The sequence below is a fragment of the Octopus bimaculoides genome, chromosome 15 (assembly GCF_001194135.2).
Source record: "Octopus bimaculoides isolate UCB-OBI-ISO-001 chromosome 15, ASM119413v2, whole genome shotgun sequence".
Taxonomy (NCBI): Eukaryota; Metazoa; Mollusca; class Cephalopoda; order Octopoda; family Octopodidae; genus Octopus; species Octopus bimaculoides.
Genome location: NC_068995.1, coordinates 15,178,626 through 15,204,500, shown reverse-complemented (window position 1 = coordinate 15,204,500; position 25,875 = coordinate 15,178,626). Strand labels below are relative to the sequence as shown.

Here is a 25,875-nt window from a genome sequence, read left to right as displayed (position 1 = left end):
ACACACACACACACACACACACACACACACACACACACACAGTCATACAAATGTGTATACCATATTTATTCAGTAGCGTTGAATTGTTGACAGTTATGAATGGAAAACATTTCTTAATCAGATATGTTCGGTATCTCTCTTTTATTCCCTTCTTCCTCTCTTGTTTACATTTGATGCTAAAAGCTTTAGGACTAAATAATATATCTGTAATATATATGTGCGTGTGCACGCATGTGTGTATATTTGTTTATAACGAAGAATCGTTCTTTTATTTCGTTTGTTATTGATATTTAATAGTTTTGACCGAACAAAACCTTCGCCCATTTCAGCTATAAACATCACATCTCAGCTATAAACATCACATCTCAGCTATAAACATCACATCCCAACTATAAACATCACATCCCAACTATAAACATCACATTCCAGCTATAAACATACATTTTGTTTTCTTTTAACGGGTATTTAGGAATTATCTCATATATCCTTAATTTCCTAATTTAAGACGATGGGGTGTGAGTTGAAGGGAATTTGGTTACTGTTTCTAGCGGGTCGAACAACTAAGTAGAGACCCACTCGTTTTTACGTCGTTTCGTTTATTTTCACTCAATTGTTATTGTTGTTGAGGTTGTCGTGGTGCTAGCAACTGACAGATGAAACTAATAATCAGCAGTGTCCCATTTTTTTTTAGTCATTGTGTATCTTGGAATGTCTTATTCAATATATGCTTCATTTTAAAAAAGATATTTGTGTAATTTCACGGTGATTTAGCAGCTATTTTAAACAGTTCGAGAGACCAGTTAGAGGTCTTGTAGTAGTAGTAGTAGTTGCTCAGGTCGACCTATTTTAGGACTGAATTATCTAACGTGTCCTCCTACAAAAAAATAACAGCCAAATTTCCCTCGAAGCCTGTCTTTAAAAAGAGGACGTAAAATTATAATCCTAGATAACCCTACAAAGACGAGGTGACCATGGATGGAATGCATTTGACTTTATGTCTGTTCGATGAGGGGTGGTAACCTGGCGCCAAAACCGACTGTGCTTGAGAAGTGAAGAGAGAGCTTCTACATGGTCGTTCGACTTGCTGGAAATAACATCCAAAATCTCAGAAAAAGAAAAATATGGGACTTCGTTGGACATTAAAGTAGTCTTAGATCCGCTCATTGAATAAAATCTGGGGCACCTTTCCTCGTAGATTTATTAGGACCAAAACAAAAGCTCGCTAACAATAGCAATTCACGCCCATTTAGCCACGCTTTCGTCACCTCCTGACTATTGTACTTGAACAATAACTAACAAAAATTGTTCTAATTACTTACTTGTAGATCAGTCCTGATTGAGTAGATTTACAGGGTGTCCACAAAGTCTGGGTACATGGAGTAAATAAAATTATAACATAAACAATTACATATTAGAAATAATAATTTCTTAAGGTATGTGTTAATCCCCATGTACCCAGACTTTGTGGACACCCTGTATAAACAAATAGGTTGGAACTTTGGCTATCTGGTCATCTTTATTCAGGCGTAGTGTGTCTATGTCTACATAAACTAATACATACTGTTTTATGAATATTATTATTTGATGACGGTATGTGTTTCAGTTGAGTGAAATTTAGCTGCTACATCTAATGTCTTGAGAGACCATAAAGAGGCCACGTAGATTGTTCTATTTTACAAGCAGGTTTCTTTTACTAAGTATAAAAATATCTACGTGATTTATATGCACTTAATACCTTGTGAAACCAACAACTTTTGTCAACACCTTCACCAGAAACTTTTCCCATACACTATATTATGTATATTGTGTGTGTTTGTGTGCAGTGGAACGTTAAGTGGTATTATACAGAATTATTATATAAATATCTATTAGAAAGATATCCTTGGGGGAGATGAAAGATAGTTTCTCTGTTGAGACAAGCTTTTTCTTTCATCCCTCTGGGGTTCGTAGAATAGAGAATCACTCAAGTCCTGGGCTCAATGGTTGACTTACCCCTCCCCTCAAAACTGCTGACCTTGTATCTAAATTAGAAGCAATAATTTATTGCCTGATATTATATAGCATTATTGATGACAGTAGTGAATTGGCTAAATCAGAATGTTTTTTACATTCTGAGTTCAATCCTTGATGAGGTCATCTTTGCTTTTCGAGGAAATGACAAAAGAGCTGCAACTGTAGCACTTTGCTGTATTTGAGATGTGTGAAGCCAATTAAAATTGCTGTCATCCATACAGGTACCTGTACCACGTAAAATGCACTCGTGCCAGTGCTGCATAGGTGCACCCAAGCCACCAGCATGTAGAAAGCACCCAACACACTTTGTGAAATGGGTGGCATTAGGAAGGGCATCCAGCTGTAGAAACCGTGCCACAACAGACAATTTGGAGTCTGGACAGCTCCCCGGACTGGCCAGCTCCTGTCAAACTGTCCAGCCCATGCTAGCATGGAAAACAGACATTAAACAATGATGACTATGATAAAGTTCCAGTCATGTACTAGGGTAGATGTAACCAACTAAATCCCATCCTCCAAATTTCTGGCCTTGTGCCTATCTTAGAAATAGCCTGGCTCTGTGTCGATTATGACAACAAAGTGTTCCGGTTGATCCAATCGATGGGAGAGCCTGCTCGAGAAATTAACATGTAAGTGGCTGAGCGCTCCACAAACACGAGTACATGTTGAACGGGGTATTTCTTCCAGTGTTTTATGTTCATTGTTCAAATGCTGCTGAGTTTGTCTTTCATCTTTCCAGCCAACCTAGTCAATTTAATTGACCAGTGCCTCTCCCCACCCACCCACCAAGATTTCAGGCCCAGCATTTCTCCCAGTACTTTATGTCCTGAGTTCAAATGTCACCTAGGTTGACTTTGCCTTTCTTCTTCTTGGGGGTCAATAAAATAAGTACCAGTTAAGTACTGAGGTTGTTGTAGTCAATTAGCTCCCTCCTACAAAGATTTCGAGTTTCGTTCATATATTGGTTTCAAATTTTGGCACAAGGCCAGCAGTCTTAGGGGAGGATGTAAATCATTTACATTGATTCCAATGTTCAACTGGTATTTATTCTATCACTCCCAAAACGATGAAAGGCAAAACTGAACTAGGTGGAATTTGAACTCAGAAGTAAAAACGGACGAAATGCTTCTAAGCAGTTTCCCCTGCATTGCTACCATAGGTGTTGTACATATATTACAAAGAATTATTTAGTGTCTGACAACTTCACTTATAACATATTTGTATTTGATTGTTCATGAAAAAATTTCATCATGTTATGTACAAACCAAGGACATATAGTGTTGAAATATTTCTTTCTTTCTGTTGGGAACGAGGTCAGTGTGTGTGTGTGTGTGTGTGTGTGTGTGTGTGTGTGTGTGTGTGTGTGTGTTATGTGAGAATAAATTATTGCTGAGTGTTGAATTGTTGTCAGTGTATTTACTAGTATTCAAGTAGTGCAACATTGTTGGCTGGATGGTTAAGAAGCTTGCTTCACAATCTCAAAGCTTCAGGTTCAATATCAGTATGTGGTTATCTTGGCTATGTGTCTCTTACCTAAGCTTTGGGTTGATCCAACCATTGTGGCTGAAATTGGATTGTGAGGAAACTGTGTAGAAGCCTGCCAAATGGAGTGTACCTGTAATTTAAAGGTCCAGCCTTGTCACGTGTTATGCTAATTCTGTATGAGAATTCCATGAAGAATACAAGAGTCTGCAGAATGTTCATCCACTTACTAACTTGTTAATTCAATGAACAGGGTGGCTCAGTTGATCAAACAACTGAGCACTCATTGGTGAAACCAACAGAATCCCATTGCTGTTTATTACTGGCACTTATTTTATATAATCTATTTCTGTAACTCCATCCCCACCTTCACTAAAACCACTACTCCAGGATGTAGAGCAACACTTCAGTTCCACTTCAACAGGACTTAAATTTAGTCGGAGCACTTTGATACCAGAGTAGTTAAAGGAAAGTTCAGGCTGTATGCTTTAACTGGCAGTTGAAGGTGGGAATAAGCTCAAATCACATTTTGTAGAAATATTATCTAAAATAGACTAGTGCCCTAGCTAAGGAGATATTCTCATCTTGTTTGCTTAATCTCACTGTTTTCAATGTTAAACTGGACATCTGATCTTTGCACTGATAAGATAGTTACATCTGGGACAACCTGAGGTTAACATTTGCTACACTGCTCATCATACCAGATTATATAGTCTTGATTAATTAAAGTTATTATATCTACAATGTTATATTAGCGACATTGTATTAGTCCTATTGCGCAGATCAGATGTGTTATAGAAAAGCTGATTTCAGTATTGAAATTGGAAAACTTTGTGATATGAATTGGGGACAAAATGCTATCCTATATCATTATAAGGAACAGAATGTCCAAAACTTTAGTCACATGAAACAATTAAGGACGACAGCAAAAAGTGTGATGGTACCAATTTTTGCAGTGGTGCCTTTTATGGTATCAGAAACATCCATGATGGTAATGTGAAACAACAAATGAAACAGGATCAAGACTGTAGTGAAGGAGTCCTTAAGAATATTTGGTCCACTAGAGGTATAAAACCTTTATGTTGCAGGCTGATGTGGAGATATTCATGCCATTGCAAGGTGTGAAACTTATTATGAACACTGTATATTGCCAATGGCATTGGATTAAGTATGCGGCTATTAGTTTTGCAAGCAGCTCAACCTGTCTGTTGATTGAGACTTCTAAATGTAATAGACCCCATGTTAACTCAATATTTTGTCAAACTCTGTATGACACAGCACTTATAGTTAAGCTGTATTATATTCAAACTATTGTAATAATAGAGCTAAGTTGTGTTTTTTTTTATAAGACTAAAATTTCAAACTGGTTGTGGGATTAGCAGTGCTATTTCAGAACAGTGGCTCTAGTATTTTCATAACAGGAAGAGAAAAATTATCATCCCATTATGATCTATAATTGAATAAGCTTAATATTTCTGATGAATTTACCAACTTTGGTTTGAGTATGTGATGTGTATGTATGCAGTGCTTACCTAGCATACTCAGAATATACATGTCTGGTATCATGTCTTCTGGAAAGTAGCCAGTGGAATGATACTTCAGGATGTTCAGATGTGCTGTGATATTCCACTTATTTCAAGTAACACATCAGATTCTTCTCCAATGACCTCCTACATGTTTGGAAAATTTGCAAAAGAAAATTTTTGTTTTTTAACTCTTCATGCTTATAACACCAGCTTGTCTAACAATGCTTTCATCTCACTTACTTCAACAATGGTTACTAATTTTTCTCCTATAATTGTTTGTTGACATTGTTTGGAGTAAATATTATCCGTATCAGCTTTTCCCACAGCTTTGAATCCTGGTCACATTAGGAACAAGCTTTTTAAAAATAAATAAGTTCTCATGAGAGCCACATAATCTCAGTATGCAAGGGAAGAAATAAATACTCAGAGCTTAACCCATCATAGACAGCTTTCAACAAATGGTGGTTCATGCTTGAACATTCCACTCCTTAATGTAAAGTTATAATAAATAAAATAAATGCGCCTTTTTAAAGCCTAGTCAAGCTCATGGGCCTGGTTTCCCGGTTTCAATGGCGTATGTGTTCCCCAGCTGGACAGGACGCCAGTCCATCGCAGCGTTACTCATTTTTGCCAGCTGAGTGGACTGGAGCAACGTGAAATGAAGTGTTTTGCTCAAAAACACAACGCGTCACCTGGTCCAGGAATCGAAACCACAATCTTACGATCATGGTGCTGACACCCTAACCACTAAGTCACGTGCCTCCACTAATGTAAAGTTACCCCGTATAAAATACTCTGTCAAATTCTCAAAATGAATGTTCAGAAAATAGGCACCCCTCTCTTAATACTAAAGGGTATTTTGTTAAGGTCACAAAAGAACCAATTCTATGATCCACTCTCTACTTTAACCCATTAATATTTAAACCAGCCATATCTGGCCCAAATATTTTCCTTGTTTTTTGTTCAAACCAGCTAGATCTGGCATCTTACACCTACCCTACAATGTCATTCTGAAAATAAACCATCACAGACAAACATAAGCAACTCAAAAGGAAACCAAAAAAAAAAAATAATAATAGGTTTTAAGTTGCATCAAAATTTTCATGGTTCTAGATTTGACCTATTTACAAACTTGTAATCTCTTGTAGAGGCACAGCATGATGTAGGGCAGTTGAAGAACCTTAAATTACCTTTAGCCTGTCGTGCCTGTTTATTAAGGCAGGGGTGTTGAAAGTATTTTTACACTCAGAGCACTGTGAATTCTTTCTATATCACTGATTCCTTGAGGTATTCCATCACTAACATGTTGACTATCCCTCCTCTTCTATCCTTAATACAACCATGTCATTCATCATTTTCCTAAAACAGGCTGCCCAGGGATGTTAGTTTTATTACATTAATTTTCAGGTATGATATATTTACTCCCTGCCATGTGAATTTTTTACTTCCAGGTAGTAAATTTACCCCTTCATTGAGAATCACTGATACAAGGCCAAAACCCCAAATCTGTGGAAACAGATGAAGGCTCTGTGTTGGCAATCTAATGATAAAAATAATGGTTTCAAATTTTAGCTCTAGGCCAGCAATTTCAGGAAAAGGGCTAAGTTGATTACATCGATCACAGTGCTCTACTGGTACTTATTTTATTAACCATGAAGGATGAAAGGCAAAGTCGACCTCAGTGGAATTTGAACTCAGAACGTAAGGACAAACAAAATGCCACTAAGCATTTTTCCCAGTGTGCTAATGGTTCTGCTAGCTTGCTGCCTTCTCTAATAATAATAATAATAATAATGATAATAATAATAATAATGATAATAATAATGCTAACATGTCAAAATGTATGCGTGCAAAGAAAAACTTCAGCTTCTATCATTCTCTTGTATTAAGATAAAATTCAGTGTCTCTAATAGTGATTGATAAACTAACTAGCCTGTTAGTCCAGCCACCTAATCTGAAGATATGAAATTGAAAATCTAAAAGTGTGGGGTTTGTTCATACTAGTTGAGTACCATAATTATCTATTTTCTACAAGAAAATAGATTGACAGTGACTTTGAAGTTTTGACTTGCATCCTGTCATCAGACTGTGATTGTTTTTTTTTTTTTTGAAGCCTTTTATACTTTACTTAGAGGGTGTTCATTGTGTGTGTGTGTAGACACTAAAATCTCTAGGTACATCTGCCAGTGTAATAATTCACCTTTTTAAAATGATAAAATGTGTTATATTGGAAATTTGGCTGCTATTTCTAAAACCTCGATCGACCTCATAGAGACTCTGTAATCTGCTTGTCACTCAGTCAAGAAAGTTTTCTTGTAATTTCTACTGAATTTTAATATTTATCAGAACATAACTTACTGCTTGAATGTCACTGAGACTTTTTTCTTCTGTATTTTATCAAGTTATCAGTTTTTCATTTAAAGATAACAGCCTTATCTTTCTTTTTGTGCTTTGTCTCATCTCGTTTGATATCATTTTACACATTTCTTTCTTTCTTTTTTATTTATTTATTTATTTATTTATTTATTTATTCCGATAGACTTAATTCGTACATTTTGGTTTTTCGTTTAAATATTATTAATAGCCTTCGTTTATTTTTTTCATGATCAATCCACTTTTTTTTTTTAATTACCTAATTGGAGGAAAGAGAAGCAATGCTCGTAGATCTTGTCTTCCCTCCTGCTAGGTTGGTACGATTGACAGAACTCGTGTTCAATCTTAGAGTAGGTTGATGTTTGGGGATAGGAAAAAAAAAAAGAAGGTAGGTAGGAATTTCGAAGAGATATAGTCTTGGGAAGGAAAGATTGGGGAAATGTTTACGACTTGGTCTGCTAAGAAAGACATTGTAAAGGTGGAGAGGATAAGAAAAGAGGCGGTTATGGCAGCAGGATTTGGGGGAAGATGATAATTATCTTCAGAGGAAAATAAACCGCTGTAAGTCAATACCAATACTGTAGCGTGTTAGTGAGTTGGTAAGTAACTCATCATTCCACTGGGACTGAAAGTCCGATTTTGGATAGAAGTAGATAGATTAGGCTTATCTTTGGCTGAGTTAGCTTAGCGATAAAATAACCTTTGGGCTTACCTCAAAACTGCATGTTACTGTTTACAATTCAGTGCTCACAAGCCAGTAAGACAATTGCTAAGAAGCAACTAAAGATCCCCTTACCATAAATTCTTTACTGTTTGTAAAAATTAGGGTAGTTCATTTAAGTAGTTCATCTTAAATTGTAGTACACTGTACTAAAATAAAGATTGGATTACTTTAGTGAGAGGAATACTGACTGAATGTTAACCGAACAAAGAAACTAACTTCCTTTATCTCTCTATTATATGTATTTTTGTTATTTGTTAGAAAAATGTCCCTGTGTTTCTACAAATATTATGTACATGTTTGATGACATACTTCATCCTGATGTCACAACTTCATAGAATTATATTGTGAAAAGTCGCTTGAATGGATAAATAAACTTCACACCATACATACAAGAGATTTTGGTTTTACATGACACAGCAAAATATATATTTGTCACAATGACAAATATATATTTGATATAGTGCTTTATTGTTATCTAATCTCAAGTCAGATTTCAAACCCACACCTCAGTTTCATACAGAAATGTTATTGTTCGTGTGTTGGGTTACAGTTGGATAAGCAGAGAAGTCACTCAAGTGAGCAGCCAGGCATATCCCAAATTCATTACTGGACTGGGCGATGCATTGTGTTTTGCATTCTGGAGTATAACATTTCATTTCACACTGTTCCAGTTCACTCAACTGGCAAAAATGAACAATCCTTAAATAGACTGGTATCCCATCAAGGGATAGGTGGGGATGGGGGGATAACTGCTCCACAGAAACTGGGAAATATAACCTATGAGTTTATATGACTTAGGAAAGATCTACATTCAGGAAAAAGGATTTTAGTGGGTTAAAGTTTATGGGTGGCAGTAGGAACGATTATTATTATTATTATTAATTTTTAAGGTGGCAAGGTGGTGGTCATTAGCGTGCTGGGTAAAATGCTAAGCGGCATTTTGTCTGTCACTGCATTCTGAGTTCAAATTCCGCTGAGGTCAACTTTACCTTTCGTCCTTTCAGGGTCAATAAATTAAGTACCACTGAAACACTGGGGTTGATTTTATTGACTAGGCCCCTTCCCCCAAATTTCAGGCCTTGTGCTTATAGTAGAAAGGATCATCATCATCATCATCATTATTATTATTATTATTATTATTATTATTTATTGTCTTTGCACAGCTTCTCTTGCTGCTGATGTACTATGGTGCCAGCTGTTTACTACCAGTGAACTAAGTAACAACCCTTATATTTTTAGCATCATCTGGAGTATTCGATCGATTCCAAGCAGTGCTGTTTTCTGCAAGTGCTCCACCCTTATTGCAGCCCCTATTTGCTCCATGTACTTCTCAAGATTTTTACTCATTGTTCCCAGGGCTCCGACAATTATTCGTACTACTGCTACCTTTTTCATCGACCACAACTGCCTCCCAAGCTAACTTGTCATATTTGTCGATTTTTCTTTCTTCCTTATCGCATAAATTGTTGTCAGCTGGGCATGCTATATCTATGATCCAGCGTCATTTGCTTTCTTTCGCAATTAACACTATGTCTGGCTTCCTATTCTCTATCTCATGGTGGCACTGAATCATAAAATCCCATAGGATCTTTGCATTATCATTTTCGATGATGCCTTCGGGTTTATGTTCGTACCACTTTTTTGCTCTGTCAAGTCCATACTTGTTGCAAAGTGTCCAATGGACAATCTTTGCTATATTGTCATGACATCTCTTATATTCTTTCTGGGCTAGTGGTGTACATTGAATGGTAATATGCCATACAGTTTCACCATTTTGTTCACAAATTCTGCACTTATCACTTTCTGATGTGTTATCTAGTCTGTATTTGATATAATTCATTCTTAGTGCTTGCTCTTTGGCAGCACAGATTAGAGCCTCCGTTTCTGATTTTAAATAACTTTTAGTCGTCTATTGCCATCACCATCATCATCATCATCATCATCATTATTATTATTCATTTTGTTCATCATGTACAAGTAAGTGTGTATTCATCATTATTTTATTCAAGTTTAGAAAATTGAAGCATGTCTTTGACAATTCCAGATCCTATTGAACTTATTGTGTGTAATTTTTGGTCCACCCTGTTCATAGATATATACATACATATGTACATGTACACACACACACACACACACACACACACACACACACACACACACGTATTCATATCCTCCTCTCTCTTTCTCTCTCCTTTACAGACACACTCCCATTTGCAGAGACACACACATACTTATTAACACATATACAATTTCCAACCATATGTTACAAATTATTTACAAAGATTTGTGTTCATGCTATATTGAAATTTCTCTAGGAGTCCCTAAATACGCTGTTTCCCTTTTCAATCCTTCCATATTTAAACTTCTATGTTCTCACATTTTTGCCAGCCCCTAAAGCAGCTTACTATATACACTTCAACAGTTTCTTTCATTTCAGGCTCCAGTGCTCCTATAATTACTATCAGAAGAGTGAGTAGTGTAAAAGAGGCCTTGAGATTCCTTTCCATATGTGCCCTTCCCCCCAGTTGTCAACAGTTAACTAGGAACTAGGAATTACCAAATTACTGATGCCTTTTGGCGATAGGGAGTTGGAATGTCAAAACCCTTACCATCATATTATTACCCTCACCACCACTGCCATCACCACCACCCCCACCAAATCTGTCAACACCCACATCTTCATCCTTACCATCAACATCACATTCCAATGTAGGAGTCTCTTTACCTGGTTGCTCAACCGGATTGGAGTAGTAGCCATATTTACTTTAAACCACAGTCAAAAAGGAGGACACTTTGGATGATGGGATAATGTAATGATGTAGTCCAAGATATATGTAGTCCTGTTTCTGGAAAAAAATAAAATAAAATAAAAGATGGGATGGTCACAGTTGGAATGCTTTTCAATTATAGATTTGATTGATCAGAATTGAACTGGGGTGGGGTTAAACAAGAGCAAATGCATCACCACCAACACCACATACATCACACATTATCATCATCATCATCATCATCATCATCATCAGCACCAGCATCACCATCATCTCATATTTTCACCATCATATGAACCATCATCACCATCATCACATACATCACCACCACCACTACCACATACGTTACCATCATCCTTTTCATTGCCACCTTATACATCACTGTCACCACCACCAACACTACCATATATATGTTGTCATTAAATTCATCATCATCTCAACCATCACCATCACCACCACCCCCATCATTATCATTAAATTGATCATCTCCTCCTCTACCACCACCATCATTATCATCATCATCATCATCATCATCACTATCATGTACATAATCATTAAATTCATCATCTCTACCAACACCAACACCACCACCATCATCATCATTATTATCATCACTAGCTATACTACTATTTAAAAAAAAAAAAAGTATTTCGGAAAAAAAATGCAAAACAAAACATGGTGGAGAAAATGTAAATATTTTTCTATCACAGTGTAACTCTATCTGTTAGAGAGTCAATCTTAAAATAACACCTATGATTAGTTTACCATTAAAATATATTTCTGGATTTCTGGTTGGCAGTGGGAAAACAGTTTTGGTTTGGATGTTTCTTTTGCCAAATGTTCACCATTTTGGCTTCGTTTTTTTTTTTTAATGTTTCTTTATTATGTTTATTCTTTGTATTTAAACATTGTATTTTATTTTCTTATTTTTGTTCATATCATACTACTGCTTGTTGGTGGGTGGAAGGGCAGCTGTGTGTATGTGTGTGCGTCTTGGGGAGTTGGGTGTCACCAATCTTTGCTTTATTCCAGGGTTTCTCAACCAATTTTTATCTATGGATCCCTTTGATTCCTGTTTCACTCAGATGGACCCTCCTAGATGGACCCTTGCATTTTTATAATTAAATATTATTAGGATTAATATAAAAATTGTTAATATGTTTTGTGTATTGTGATTGATTCCAGGCCCACCTAACTGACCCTTGTGCCGGTGGCACATAAAAAGCATCCACTACACTCTCAGAGTGGTTGGCATTAGGAAGGTCATCCAGCTGTAGAAACATTGCCAGATCAGACTGGAGCCTGGTGCAGCCTTCTGGCTTGCCAAACCGTCCAACCCATGCCAGCATGGAAAACGGACGTTAAACGATAAGGATGATGATGTGGACGATTAACCAATTTATTGCACATAAACTTTACTGGTCTGAAGCACAATTTTTTTCATGGTCCCTGGAAAATTACTGTGGATCCCCAAAGCTTTTATGTGGACCCCAATTAAGATCCCTTACTTTATTCCATCTTGTCCAAAGAAGTTTTTTTTTACTCTTTATCCCACCTAGTTTGTTTTTGCTCTGTTAAAGTCAACCTCATTTATACTTACACACAAACACACATATGCATATCTACACACATACACACATGCACACACTCACATACAGCCACACAGGAGGATCAGTTAATTATCATTTTAATCAACATGTTCTCTCAGATTCACACATTTATTGCAGCAGTCCTCCAGTTTTCCTAAGCTCTGTAAAAGAACGCGGAAGACTGGGCCTCTAACCAAGCCTTTTTCAATACCCTTAACGCCAGGAACTTTTTAGCACCTCCTCGTACACACACACACACACACAAAAAAAAAACAATGTATTGTCTGCAATACCAAATATACACCCAATGTTACCGTATTTATATTTTGTTATTCTTTTTATTTTTCCACAGTATCCCACAATGTATTCAAAAGACTCAAACATGTTCAACTGTATTCAGAGAGTCCACCAGAACACGTAATTATCTTCTAATTATTGACTTTTATTTACTTTTTATTTCTAAAAATGTATTGATTTTTATATTTATGGTTGTGTCATTTAGAAGCTTGTTTTGTGACCACATTGCTTTAGGTTCAATTCCACTGCAGCATATTACCTTGGGCAAGTGTTTTTTACTGTACCTCCAAACTGACCAACGCCATGTGAAGGAATTTGGTAGATGGAGACTGTGTGGAAGCCTCTCAATATGTGTGTATTTGTATTTATCCCCACCCCCACTACACTGCTTGACAACTGATGTTGGTTTGTTTACTTTCCTGTAACATAGCAGTTCAGCAAACAAGACCAATAAAACAAGTAGAGAATTTTAAAGAACAAGTTAAATAAGTAGGTGCAGGTGTAGTGAGAAGCTTGCTTCCCAACCACTTGGTTCCAGGTTCAGTCTCACTGTAGGGCACCTTGAGCAAGTGAAATAAAAGAATAAGTCCTGAGATTGATTTGTTCGACTAAATCCTTCAAGGCAGTGCTCCAGCATGGCCACAGTCCAATGACTGAAACAAATAAATGAAAGTTAATTACTGTTTTGTAGGTTGAAGCAGTTACTGCTGCTGCTGCTACTACTACAGCTACTGCTGCTACAGTTATTTAACTTCAGGTCTACATTGACAGAGTAGATCTGTGATTAAAGATATTAATACAAGGACGATCCCTTCTTATTGTGTTACTAGAATTTAAGGTATTCTTTCAAGACAATAGAATGCAGGTCACCAGATCAATTTCCTTTCAAGCAACACAAAACTTAACAGAAAGTAGTAGACTGTGTTAAAAAACTAACTGGAAACAACAATTTTGCTAAAAAAAAATGTGTGCACAGTTGTCACTTTGTTTTCATGGTTGAATGACTCCATGTGTCTCCATGCTTATAGAAACTGTGTAAATTGAGAAGGAAGTCACCTTTATTGTTATTATTTGTAAAAACAATACCCAAAGTAAATTGAAATTCAAATAAAACAAAAATATGATCAGCATATATATATATATATATATATATATATATATGTGTGTGTGTGTATTATTTTTCTTGCATCAGTCGTTTGACTATGGCCATACTGGAGCACCGCCTTAAAAGGTTTTTAGTCGAAGAAAATTGACCCCAGGACTTATTCTTTGTAAGCCTAGTACTTAGTCTATCATTCTTTTTTTACCAAACTGCTAAGTTACAGGGATGTAAACACACCAACATTGATTGTCAAGCAATGTTGGGAGGCAGACACACACACATACGTAAATATATACATATACAGCGGGCTTCTTTCAGTTTCCATCTACCAAATCCACTGACAAAGCTTTGATCTGAGGCTATAGTAGAAGACACTTGCCCAAGGTGCTACAAATCATCCCAGAACCATCTTACCACACAGCCATGCATATATTTTGTATATATATATATATATATATATATATATATATATATATATATATATATATAATATATTTAAATATGTATACATTTGTATTTATATATGTATGTATATATTTGTATTTATATTTATGTATGTATATGTATGTATGTATGTGTATATTTATATAGATTGAAACTGAAAGAAGCCGGTTGTATGTGTGTGTTTGGTGTGTTCGTTTCTGTCTCTTTGCCTTGACTTTGGATAATAATTGTAAACAAGCACCACTGTTATGCAAACGGTTTCCTTTATTTCCCATCTTCTGTAAAAACATGTGTAGTCATGGGGAAATATTGGTTTCAAATTTTGGCACAGGGCCAGCAATGTTTAGAGTCGGGTAAGTCAATAACATTTACTTCAATGCTCAACTGATACATATTTTATTGACGACCTCGAAAGGATGAAAGGCAAAGTTGACCTCGGCAGAATTTGAACTCAGAATATAAAGATTGGATGAAATACCACTGAGCATTTTGCCCTGTGTGATAAAAGTTCTGCTTGTTCACTGCCTTGTCATGGGGAAATATTACCTTGCTTGGAAACCGGTGAGGATTGACAACAAGAACAGCATTCAGCCATAGAGAGTCCACCTCAATAAATTGATAATTGATCATTAAAATCATCATCATTGTTTAACGTCCGCTTTCCATGCTAGCATGGGTTGGACGATTTGACTGAGGACTGGTGAACCAGATGGCTGCACCAGGCTCCAATCTGATCTGGCAGAGTTTCTACAGCTGGATGCCCTTCCTAATGCCAAGGATGCCCTTCCTAAAATGATAATGATAATGAAGATGGTGATAGTAATGGTTTTTCTGTTCTTTGAATAAATTTAAATACATAAAATGATTATTTCATAAAAAGTCAGTGTAATTTTCTTTTTTTTTTTTTGACAAGAAGTTTTCTAATTGCTTTTCATAGAAGGAGAAGGTGAGTGCTCTTGGCCCTTTTCAGGGGTTCCAAGTCTGATGGGGCCAAGGGAGGAAGTCATCTTCAGATAAATAATCTGCCTGAATGCTTACCACAGAGTGGGCTCCACTAAAGGTACTCGAAGACCAGATGAAAATGTTAAGCTGGGCAACAGATTGTCTTACTCTTTGGCTAAAGAGCAATGATGATGATGATGATGATGATGGTGGTGGTGGTGGTGATGATGATGATGATGCAAACGGTAGGAGTGATGGTTGAGAATAAAATTTATTTCATTACGAGCTGCTAGAAAATTGTGGCATATATATAGTGATTAGAGAAAGTGTGCAGCAATGACATACTGCAATATGTAAATTGTAACCACATGATTTTAAACAGTTTATCAGTAAATCAGAATATACTGCATGTGTTAGGTCACTGTCTTGTGAAATAACAACTGTGAACTTTGCTCTATCTACAACTTTATGCTATTGCTACAACCAAGAATGAACATTATTCTATTACATACAATATATAATGTTTTTGTCTTTTACTTCTAGTGAATTGGGTGGATCTTATAAGAGTCTTCATTTCATTCTAAATTCATGTAGCTATATTGGTTTCAAATTTTGGCACAAAGCCAGCAATTCCATAGATCTCAGTGATCAACTGGCACTTATTTTATCAACTTCGGAAGGATGAAAGGCGAAGTTGACCTCAGTGGAATTTGAACTCAGAAAGTACAGACAGCTGAAATGCCACTAAGTATTTTGCCTGGTATCCTAACAGTTCTGCCAGCTCACCGACCTAATCCATATAGTTATATTAAATCCACAAAGTATCTTAAAACTTATTGACTCTATAATTTATTGAATTGTTTTACCACATTTACCCATTGTTGTTTTTTTGTTTGTTCCTTCTCAAGCCCTGCTTAGCTTATAAAGGCCGGTTTCCCAGTTTCATTGGCATATAGGTTCCCACAGGTGAGCTGCTAGATGCAAGAAGAAAGAGTGAGAGAAAGTTGTGGCGACAGTCAGTAGAGGTCTATCATTACCTTCTGCCGGAGCCGTGTGGAGCTTAGGTATTTCTTGCTCATAAACACACACATCACCTAGTCTGAGATTCGAACCCGGGATCCTCGACCGCAAGTCCACTGCTCTAACCATTAGGCCATGTGCCTCCACTTACCTTTTGCTGGAGTCACGTGGAGCTTAGGTGTTTTTTCTCATAAACATACACATTGCCTGGTCTGAGATTCAAACCTGTGATCCCTCAACTGCGAGTCCACTGCTCTAACCACTAGGCCATATGCCTCCACATATTAACCCATAGTTACATTAAATTTTCATATCATTTTATATGATATTCATCATAAAATTCTTTTATTACAATATAATTCTATTATCATATTAAAACTTGTACTCTGTTATGAAAACAAGGGTTCCAGTCAATCTGATCAACAGAACAGCCAGCTCATGAAATTAACGTGCAAGTTTAAACCAATTTGATCAAGAATTATCATCTCATCTTTTACATTGTCAGAAACAACAAATGCATGTCATTAGGTAGCTATATTAATTTCTAGCATAGGTACAAGGCCACAAATCTGGTGGGAAGGCGTGAGACTGTTAAATTGACACCAGCGTTTGACTGGTACTTTGTTCATGACATGTAAAAGGCACTCTTGCCAGTGACACATAAAAGAAACCCAGTACACTCTATGGAGTAGCTGGCATGAGGAAGAGTATCCAGCCATAGTAACCAAGCCAAAACAGACTGGAACCTGGTACAGCTCCCTAGTTTACCAGCTCCAGTCAAACTGTCTAACCCATGCCAGCATGGAAAACAGATGTTAAAATATGATGATGATGAACTCCATAAAGAAAAATGAAAAGTAATGTTAACTTTGAAGTGGTTTGAACTAAGAAGAAATGCCACTAGACATGAAAAATATCATTAAATATATTTTGTATATGAAATAAACAATAAATATTCAACAATTTAAAAAAATTTTCTATGATTTCTATTATTATTTATTTTTAATTCCAGACTTGAAGGCTACCCCATATTTCTTATGCTTCTGGGATTTGTTGGACTCTTTTATCCTGTAAGAAATTTACTTTTTTATTATGTGTGTGTGCTTGTATGTGTACGTACAGGGTGTTCATAAATTATCTTTACAACCTCCACAATAAATTGTATTGTTTTGAGTAGATGTGTTGTATACAATCAATAAAGCTCTCATAGAAGTGTTGTGAGGTTTCTAAAAACTTTTTTTTTTTTGCATAGTCATTAATTTCCAAAAACTTCCTGAAAATTCCAAAAAATAAAAATGTGTAAAATGGAATTATGCTTTATTTCTGAATTTTTTCTAATTGTAAAGGTAATTTATGGACACCCTGTATTTTCAATATTTTCTGGTATATGTGTGTATGTTTTACAAGAATTCTGCTTATTGATTGATTGTCCCAAGACATCAAATCTTTAAGCGCATCATATTTTTCTCTATACTTCTTCACCATGCACACACACACACACACACTTCAGCATTTATGTTGTAATACTTCATTGGGTCATGTCTTCATCTGTTTTTGCATTGACACAGCTCTTGGGCAATGCTAACATTTGTCTCTGACCTACATAAAACAATATGCCCTACAATTTGGCATTTTGACGTGTAAAGACCAGTGGAATCATCATCATCATCCTTTAGTATCCATTTTCTGTGCTGGCATGGGTTGGATGGTTTGATCGGAGCTAGCAAATCAGAGAGCTGCACCAGGCTCCAGTTTGACTTAGCTTGGATTCTATGACTAGATGCCTTTCCTAACACCAACCACTTTACAGTGTGTGCTGGGTGCTTTTAACGTGCCACCAACATGAGCTTGGCACTGGCAATAAGGTACTTTACTTGAAAAAGTAAGGTTTAGTATCAGGAGGAATGTCTGGCATAGAATACTTTTTCAAGAAGTTCTGTCCAACCCATGTCAGAAAGAGAGAAGCTGACATAAGAACATTAATGACAGTGATGGTGAGGTTAATGATGATGGACCCAACACTGGCTTATTAAGGAAAACAATTAGTTAATTTACAAAATTCTTCTAAATTCTTAATCATTTTTTAATTTAACTGAAACTGGCACGTAAAATACACCATTTTGAGCGTGGCCGTTGCCAGTACCGTGTGACTGGCCCTTGTACCAGTGGCACGTAAAAGCACCCACTACACTCTCAGAGTGGTTGGCGTTAGGAAGGACATCCAGTTGTAGAAACTCTGCCAAATCAGATTGGAGCCTGGTGTAGCCATCTGGTTCACCAGTCCTCAGTCAAATCGTCCAACCCATGCTAGCATGGAAAGCGGACGTTAAACGATGATGATGATTGCTGTTTAAAGAATTCATTTTTTGATTAAGATCTTTTATTTAAGATAATTTTATTTTGTTGTGTTCCAAACATCAATTTGATAAAGAAAAAAAAAATTTTTTTTTTTTATTATTTTCAAAATTGAAATAAAACTAACTGAAAAATGAATATGTTGAGCAAATGGATTAATTCATGTCAAACCTTTTGAAACTGATCCACTTGAGACCAGCCCTAATTCTATAATAAACACTTCCTGTCATAACTCTTTAGTGTTCAGTATTGTGTAAAAGCACCTGTGCCAGTGACAGTGACACATAAAAGGCACTCTCTGCACTTTTGGAGTGGTTAGTGTCAGGAAGAGCATCCAGCTGTAGAAACCAAACCAAAATCAAACTGGAACCTGGCACATCTCTCTGGCTTACCAGTTCCAGTCAAACCAGCTAACCCATGCCAGCATGGAAAACAGATGCTAAATGATGATTACTCTGTTAAATGTAACGCTTATTATACATTCACATTGTTTTGAATTAATCATGTTTTATATCTTGCGGCTTCATCATTTCGACGATGTCATTGTTTAATTTTTAGAATGACATTGTAGGGTAGGTGTGAGAGGCAGGATCTAGTCGGTCTGAACATAAAACAGGTAGAATATTTTGACCAGATGTGGCTGGTTTAAATATTAAAAGGTTAAACGAATATAAATTGAAACATTCCATCAAGTTTTCATGTTAAGTTATGTTCCAAATACCACAATTTATGGCAAGTGATTTGACTAAATTCTTCAAATTAATAGTAATGAAGGCAGTGTATTTCAATAAAAATAGGGTAACAAAAGGATCAATAAGAACAAAAATTTAATTATGTTCTAAAGACTTAATTTTTTTTTATTATTTTCAAAATTCAAACAAAAACTAAAAATATGAAATATGGTACAAATTGGTTAACTAATACCTTTAAGCACTGTTTTTAAATGCTTTGTATCTATTTTATTTTGTAGATTGTCACTGCTATTTGTGGAGCTCTGTGGATTATTGGCAAAGTAATCTATGCTAAAGGTTACTACACTGGAGGTAAGAATATTCTGGAAGCATTCTGTTATTTCAGGTTTCAGTCATTAGACTGTAGCCATGCTGGAGCATCACCTACAAGTATCAATCCCAATACTTTGTCTGATTCATATTTTATCAATGTCTATCAAATGGCTAAGTCCACCTTGGCATAAAGGGATGTAACCTGGATGGATAAATACCAGGAAGAGTATATTAGCTAATCTACTCTAAGATGACAATGATGTTAGTAATAGATTCTCTGCCAGTTTTGACAATGAGCAGTTGCTTGATCAAATGAAATTTCTATCCATTAAATTAATGTCTATGTGGCTGAATACTCCATGTGTATAGTTAACGTAATTTACAGCCAAATTTGCATGACACAGTATGTGGCAAAGCTGCACCTTCGAATTACAGGTACACTACACATGGCAGGCTTCTACACAGTTTCCATTGACAAGGCTTTCAGTTGACTTAATGCTGTGATAAAAGATATTTGTTGAAGATGCCATGCAGTGGGGTTGAACCCAAGACTTCATTTAACTTTTTAATTTTGACCATACCATGCTTTCAGTCCTAGAAATGCAATGCCCAAAAATAGGATGGGATGGTCATGGGCGGAATGCCTTTGATTATAGATCTGTTCAGTTGGGGCTGACCTGAATTAAAAAACAACCATTATTGTGACTTGCTAAGGCAGCATGCTGGCAGAATCATTAAAATGTTGGAAAAAAGTGTTGTGGTTTTTTATATTTTGAGTTCAAATCTTACCGAGGTTAAATTTGCCTTTCATCTTTGTAGGATTGGTAAAACAATATACCAGTCATGTACTGAGGTCAATGATATTGATTAACCCTTTCCCTTAAAAACTACACGCATGGTGTTAGGAAGGGCATCCAGCCATAAAAAAAAACCATGCCAAAACAGACACAGAAGCCTAGTGTAGTCTTCTATCTGACTGGCTCTTGTCAAACCATCCAACCCCTGCCAGCATGGAAGGCGGACGTTAAACAATGATGATGATGATGATGATGATATTACCTTTATTTCATCATTTTTGAATTCCGTTCTCGCATTCCAAGACGGACTTCTGCCTGTCTAACTTCCCTCCATTAGCTAAAACAACTGAAAGACTGATAAACAACCAAATTTCCCTTGCTTCTTTCTCTGTTAGCTAAAACAACTGATGACTGCTAACCTTGTATTAGATTACTGGAGGTATTTTCTTTTATTTCTGTAAGCTGTAATATCTGTTTACAGCCACTAAATGTCAAGATAAACTTCAAACTCCACCAGTTTCTTCTGCCCGATAAGGCTCAGCTTCCTTGTCTTGCATTGATTGATGTTTGACCTTAGGTCAGGCTTAATTAAGCTGACCTATGATCAAAGACAGTTCCAGACTTCACCATTGTTTTTTTAAGGGGATGCGTGTGCATCATAGCCATATGTTGAGAGGGATTCTTTGGGGTTTGAATCAATGTAACAAAAGCAAAATTTGAAGGAAATATTAACCATTTTTCATACTCTCTTGGGGTAAGCAAATAGGTAATAAGTTTCTACGCAAGGACAAAAATTGTGTTATACAGTGTTATTATTATTATTATTAGTAGTAGTGTTATTATTATTTTCTTTTTTTTTTTTTCAGATCCTGAGAAGCGACGTCCTGGAGCACTAAGCTATGCTGGCTTGCTGCCCCTACTTGCAATGAGTGTAATGGTGGCAATTCAACTTATTTCTAAGTAAATCCATCCACAAAGATTTTTTTTTTTTTTCACTTATTGTATTGAAAGAAAATTAAATAAAATAATAAATAAATATTTCTTGCAATGTAGGTCATTATTAACAATATTTTAAAATTACTATTATTAACAAAAGTAGTAGTATTAGCACTACTGAAGCAAGTGCTAAAAATTACTACTGTTGTTGTTGTTATTATTATTATTATTAAGGTGGTGAGTTGGCAGAATTGTTAGCACGCCAGGCAAAATGCTTAGTAGTATTTCTCCTGTTGCTACGTTCTGAGTTCAAATTCTGCCGAGGTCAACTTTGCCTTTCATCCTTTCAGGGTCAATTAAATAAGTACCAGTTACACAATGGAGTTGATGGGATCAACTTAATCCCTTTCCCCAAACTTCAGGCCTTGTGCCTACAATAGAAAGGATTATTATTATTATTATTATTATTGATAGTGGTGGTTGACAGAGCTGGTAGAGTAGGCAGACAAACTGCTTCAAAGAATTTAGTTAGGGTTTCTCTCTGAGTTCAGATCCTGCTAATGCCAACCTTGAAACTAATTAGCATATTGGACTAAATGCTTAGAGGCATTTCACGACAGAATCTGTCTCTTTACATTTCCAGTTTAAATTTCTGCTAATGTAGACCTCCTGGGTCAATAAAATAAAGTACCAGTCAAATGGTGTCGACTAAACACCTCACCAAAAAATTACTAGCCTTGTGCCAAAATTTGAAGCAATTATTATCATTATTGTTGTTGTTATTATGTTTAAGGTGGTAAGCTGGCAGAATCATTAGCACACCAGGTGAAATGCTTAGCGACATTTCATCAGTCTTTACGTTCTGTGTTCAAATTCCACCAAAGTCGACTTTGCCCTTCATCCTTTTTGGGGGTCAATAAGTACCAGTTGAATACTGGGGTCGATGCAATCCACTTAAATTCTCTTCCGATCTGGCTGCCCTTGTGCCAAAATTATTATCATTGTTCAGTAGTTTTATTTTTATAACGTGCTTTCACTTCACACCCGAGCGCAGCTCTGTGTGCCTTGGGTATGTGCTGTGGTTTGCTGTGATGCTCTTATGGTTACTATATTGAAAGTGTTTTGCATAGGATGCGTGCAGTGCCCAGTAATTGCAATTTTCTGTATGTTATATATATTTGCAAGTCCTGGTGTTTTTGTTATGTATTTGTCTGAATATTTTTTTATTATACCTAAAGCACCTACTATGATAGGAATTGTTTCTGTTTTTAGATTCCACATTCGAGTTACCTCTATTATTATTAATATTATTAGATTCTGCCAAGGTCGACTTTGCCTTTCATCCTTTCGTGGTCGATGAAATAAGTACCAGTTAAGCACTGGGGTTGAGGCAATTGACTGGCCTCCTCCCGCAAAATTTCAGGCTTTGTGCTTTTAGTAAAAAGGATTTATTATTATTATTATGAGTATTATTTAAACATTGTAGTTCTGTCCCCAAAAAGATCCTGTATATTCTATGCAAGCAGACAAGAAATATTTACTCACTTTCATTAATATTTTTTCTCTCAAAACATTTAATAATCTATTTCATAATATTTACCACTGCTGACTTTTTCAATAATTTTTTTCACCGATGGCTTCTTTTATTATACACGACAACGACAATAGATTGCGAGTCAATAGACACCACTACCACCATCACCCACTCCATAAAATTAATGAATAAAAAAATGTTTATCACATTTTCTGTTAATTCTTTATTTTGTTGTTGTTGATTTGTTTCTCAGGGTCAAAGGTTGTGAGAAAGTAGATGGGAGACAGATTACCGACCGACCAACTATCACACCAACCGGATATACAGAGCATGCACCAGCACACACGCATGCAAATATTAAATAACAAAACGATTTCAGTTGAAATTTTGTGTGTGTATACCTGTCTTGTTATAGGTATCTGTGTCTGTATGTGTGTGTGTTTGTCTTTGTGTGTCTCAGTATGTGTAGTGTGAGTGTGTTCCAGTTTTTTAATGTGTGTTGGTATGGGTGGACGGGAGAATGTATGTCTCAATGTCTCTCAGTGTGTATTTGTTGATCTGCGTGTTAGTGTGTCTCTCAATAGAGGTGCCTGTGGTAGCGTGTTTATGTGTGTTTGCGAGCGCACGCACTCATCTGTGTCTCGTTAGTAATATGTGCATGTCTTTCTCTCAATCTGAGTATATCTATCTCTTTCTTTCTCTCTCTCAGTATGAAAGTTTGAGTCTGTAAAGGTGGCGTGGCTTAGTGGCTAAGGGTAATCGGTTCACGACATTACGATCGTGAGTTCAATTCCAAGTGGTGCATTGGGCACTTGAGCAAGACACTTTATTTCACGTTGCTCCAGTCCACTCAGCTGGCAAAAATGATTAGTTCCTGTATTTCAAAAGGCCAGCCTTGTGTCATTCGGAATCTCCCTGAGAACTGTTAAGGGTATGCATACCTGTGGAATGCTCAGCCACTTGAACATTAATTTCACAAGCAAGCTAATTGGTTGGATTACCTGGAATCATCGTCGTCATAACTGACAGAATGTCAGGTTTTTTTTATTGTTTTTTTTTTTAATTTTGAGTCTATCTGTCTATTAGTGTGCTAGTGTCTATGTATGTACGTGTGTGTGGTTCTTTGTGTATCTGTCTTTATAAACCATGTAATCAATACTGTATTTCTACTTATTGGCTCTATTACTAATTACCAGTCTTGCCTTTTGCTAATTATTGAGTCTATCTTTTTGATAACTACGCTATTTGCTAATTACAGTATCTTCAATGTTACTCTTACTACTTCACCTCAACTACTTTGTTGTAGCTTAGATATTACTATAATAAGCTGAAAAAGACTAAGACCTGAGCCCTGACATGTACCAACCTGCACACTAACTTTCACACTTATCTCACTTTGCTGACAACAAACCTGTGCAGGTTTGTGTGACTCTCACAAGCCATTAGACTTTAAAGAAGTGTTTCTCGGTCCACTCTGCTGGTAAAATTGAGTTTTGCACCTGTATTTCATGCTGATATTTCTAAATCACTATGCACAGCTTTTAGAACCACAATAGCAGCATGCCTCTTCATTTCTCGAGTAAGCTGAGGGTCTGCCATTATTATTTTCTGAAACAAAGATTATAATTATACAGAGTTAGAAAAAAATGCAGCAATGACCCAAAAAAAGTTATGTCCTCAAATACCTTACGCACCCTGTATGATGGGATTCTTTCAGTTTCCACCTACCAAATTCACTCACAAGGCTTTGGTTGAATCAAGGCTATTGTAGATGTCAGTTGCCCAAGGTGTCATGCAGTGGGACTGAACCTGGAGCCATGTGTTTGGGAGGCAAGCTTCTTACCACACAGCCAAAAAGAAATCAATAAATTTTCACAAAAAAAAAATAAAAGAGATAAAAACTTAAAATTGCACAAAAGTTGAAACTGCCTGAAATTCTGGCAAATACTTAACCTTTACCATATTAACCCACCCGGAATCATCTCTCATTCTAGGCCACTTGTTAAGGTTATGTCTACAGATTTTCTGTAGCCAGCTGGATATAATTTCTACAGAAAATCTGTAGAGATAAACTTAACAAGTGATTTAATAGCACTGCTAACATAGTAGGACACAGTATTGACTTGTAAAGCATTTAAGATGCTCTGTAGTATATTATGATTGCATAATGGATTACAGTGTCCCTACAAGTAATTAATCTGGTTCCAAGACAAAAACTTCACATTTTAAGGTTATCTAAATTAAGACCTTCCATCAAAATATGATAATGACGAAGTTATTTTTCTAAATTCTTCACAGTTTTAAAAATGAATTGAAATGAAGTAGAGTATTTTAATAGAAATATGGTAACAAAAGGATTAAAAGGTAATTGCTTAATTACCATTTTATTGTCTGATGATGTGTGTTTGATACATTATGCAAATGCAACAGAAGAAAACAATACGTTTAAGTTATGAAAACAAAAAGAAAAATGAGAAAATAAAAAAGAAATCTTCCAATAGTTTATTTGCATCATCAGTCACCATTTTTAGTGACTTGATTTAAACACCAGCTACTGTAACAGCACAGTCTTTACACACACACACACACACATATATTTGTGTGTGTGTGTATATATATATATATATATATATGCATATGTATGTATGTATATGTATATATATATATATATATATATATATGCATATGTATGTATGTATAAGTGTATATATACATATATGTATAAGTGTATATACATATATATATATATGTATAAGTGTATATATACATACACACATATATATATATATAATCGTTTAACGCCCGCTTTCCATGCTAGCATGGAAAGCGGACGTTAAATGATGATGATATATATATATATATATATATATATATATGTACGTATGTATATATATACTTATACATATATTTATATATATATGTATATATACACTTATACATATATTTATATATATATGTATATATACACT

General features: G+C 35.9%; 1 protein-coding gene across 1 annotated transcript in view; it reads left to right on the top strand.

The window, feature by feature from the left end:
- The window catches only part of LOC106876868 (microsomal glutathione S-transferase 3), a 24,384-nt gene extending 1,270 nt beyond the window's left edge, over positions 1–23,114 (top strand). Inside the window, exons 2-5 of the mRNA XM_014925607.2 lie at positions 12,828–12,892; positions 17,293–17,350; positions 19,606–19,678; positions 21,303–23,114. Of these exons, the coding sequence (XP_014781093.1) occupies positions 12,828–12,892; positions 17,293–17,350; positions 19,606–19,678; positions 21,303–21,400 (294 nt within the window). The 3' untranslated portion in view covers positions 21,401–23,114. The remainder of the gene's footprint in view (positions 1–12,827; positions 12,893–17,292; positions 17,351–19,605; positions 19,679–21,302) is intronic.
- The last annotated feature ends 2,761 nt before the right edge of the window (positions 23,115–25,875 follow it).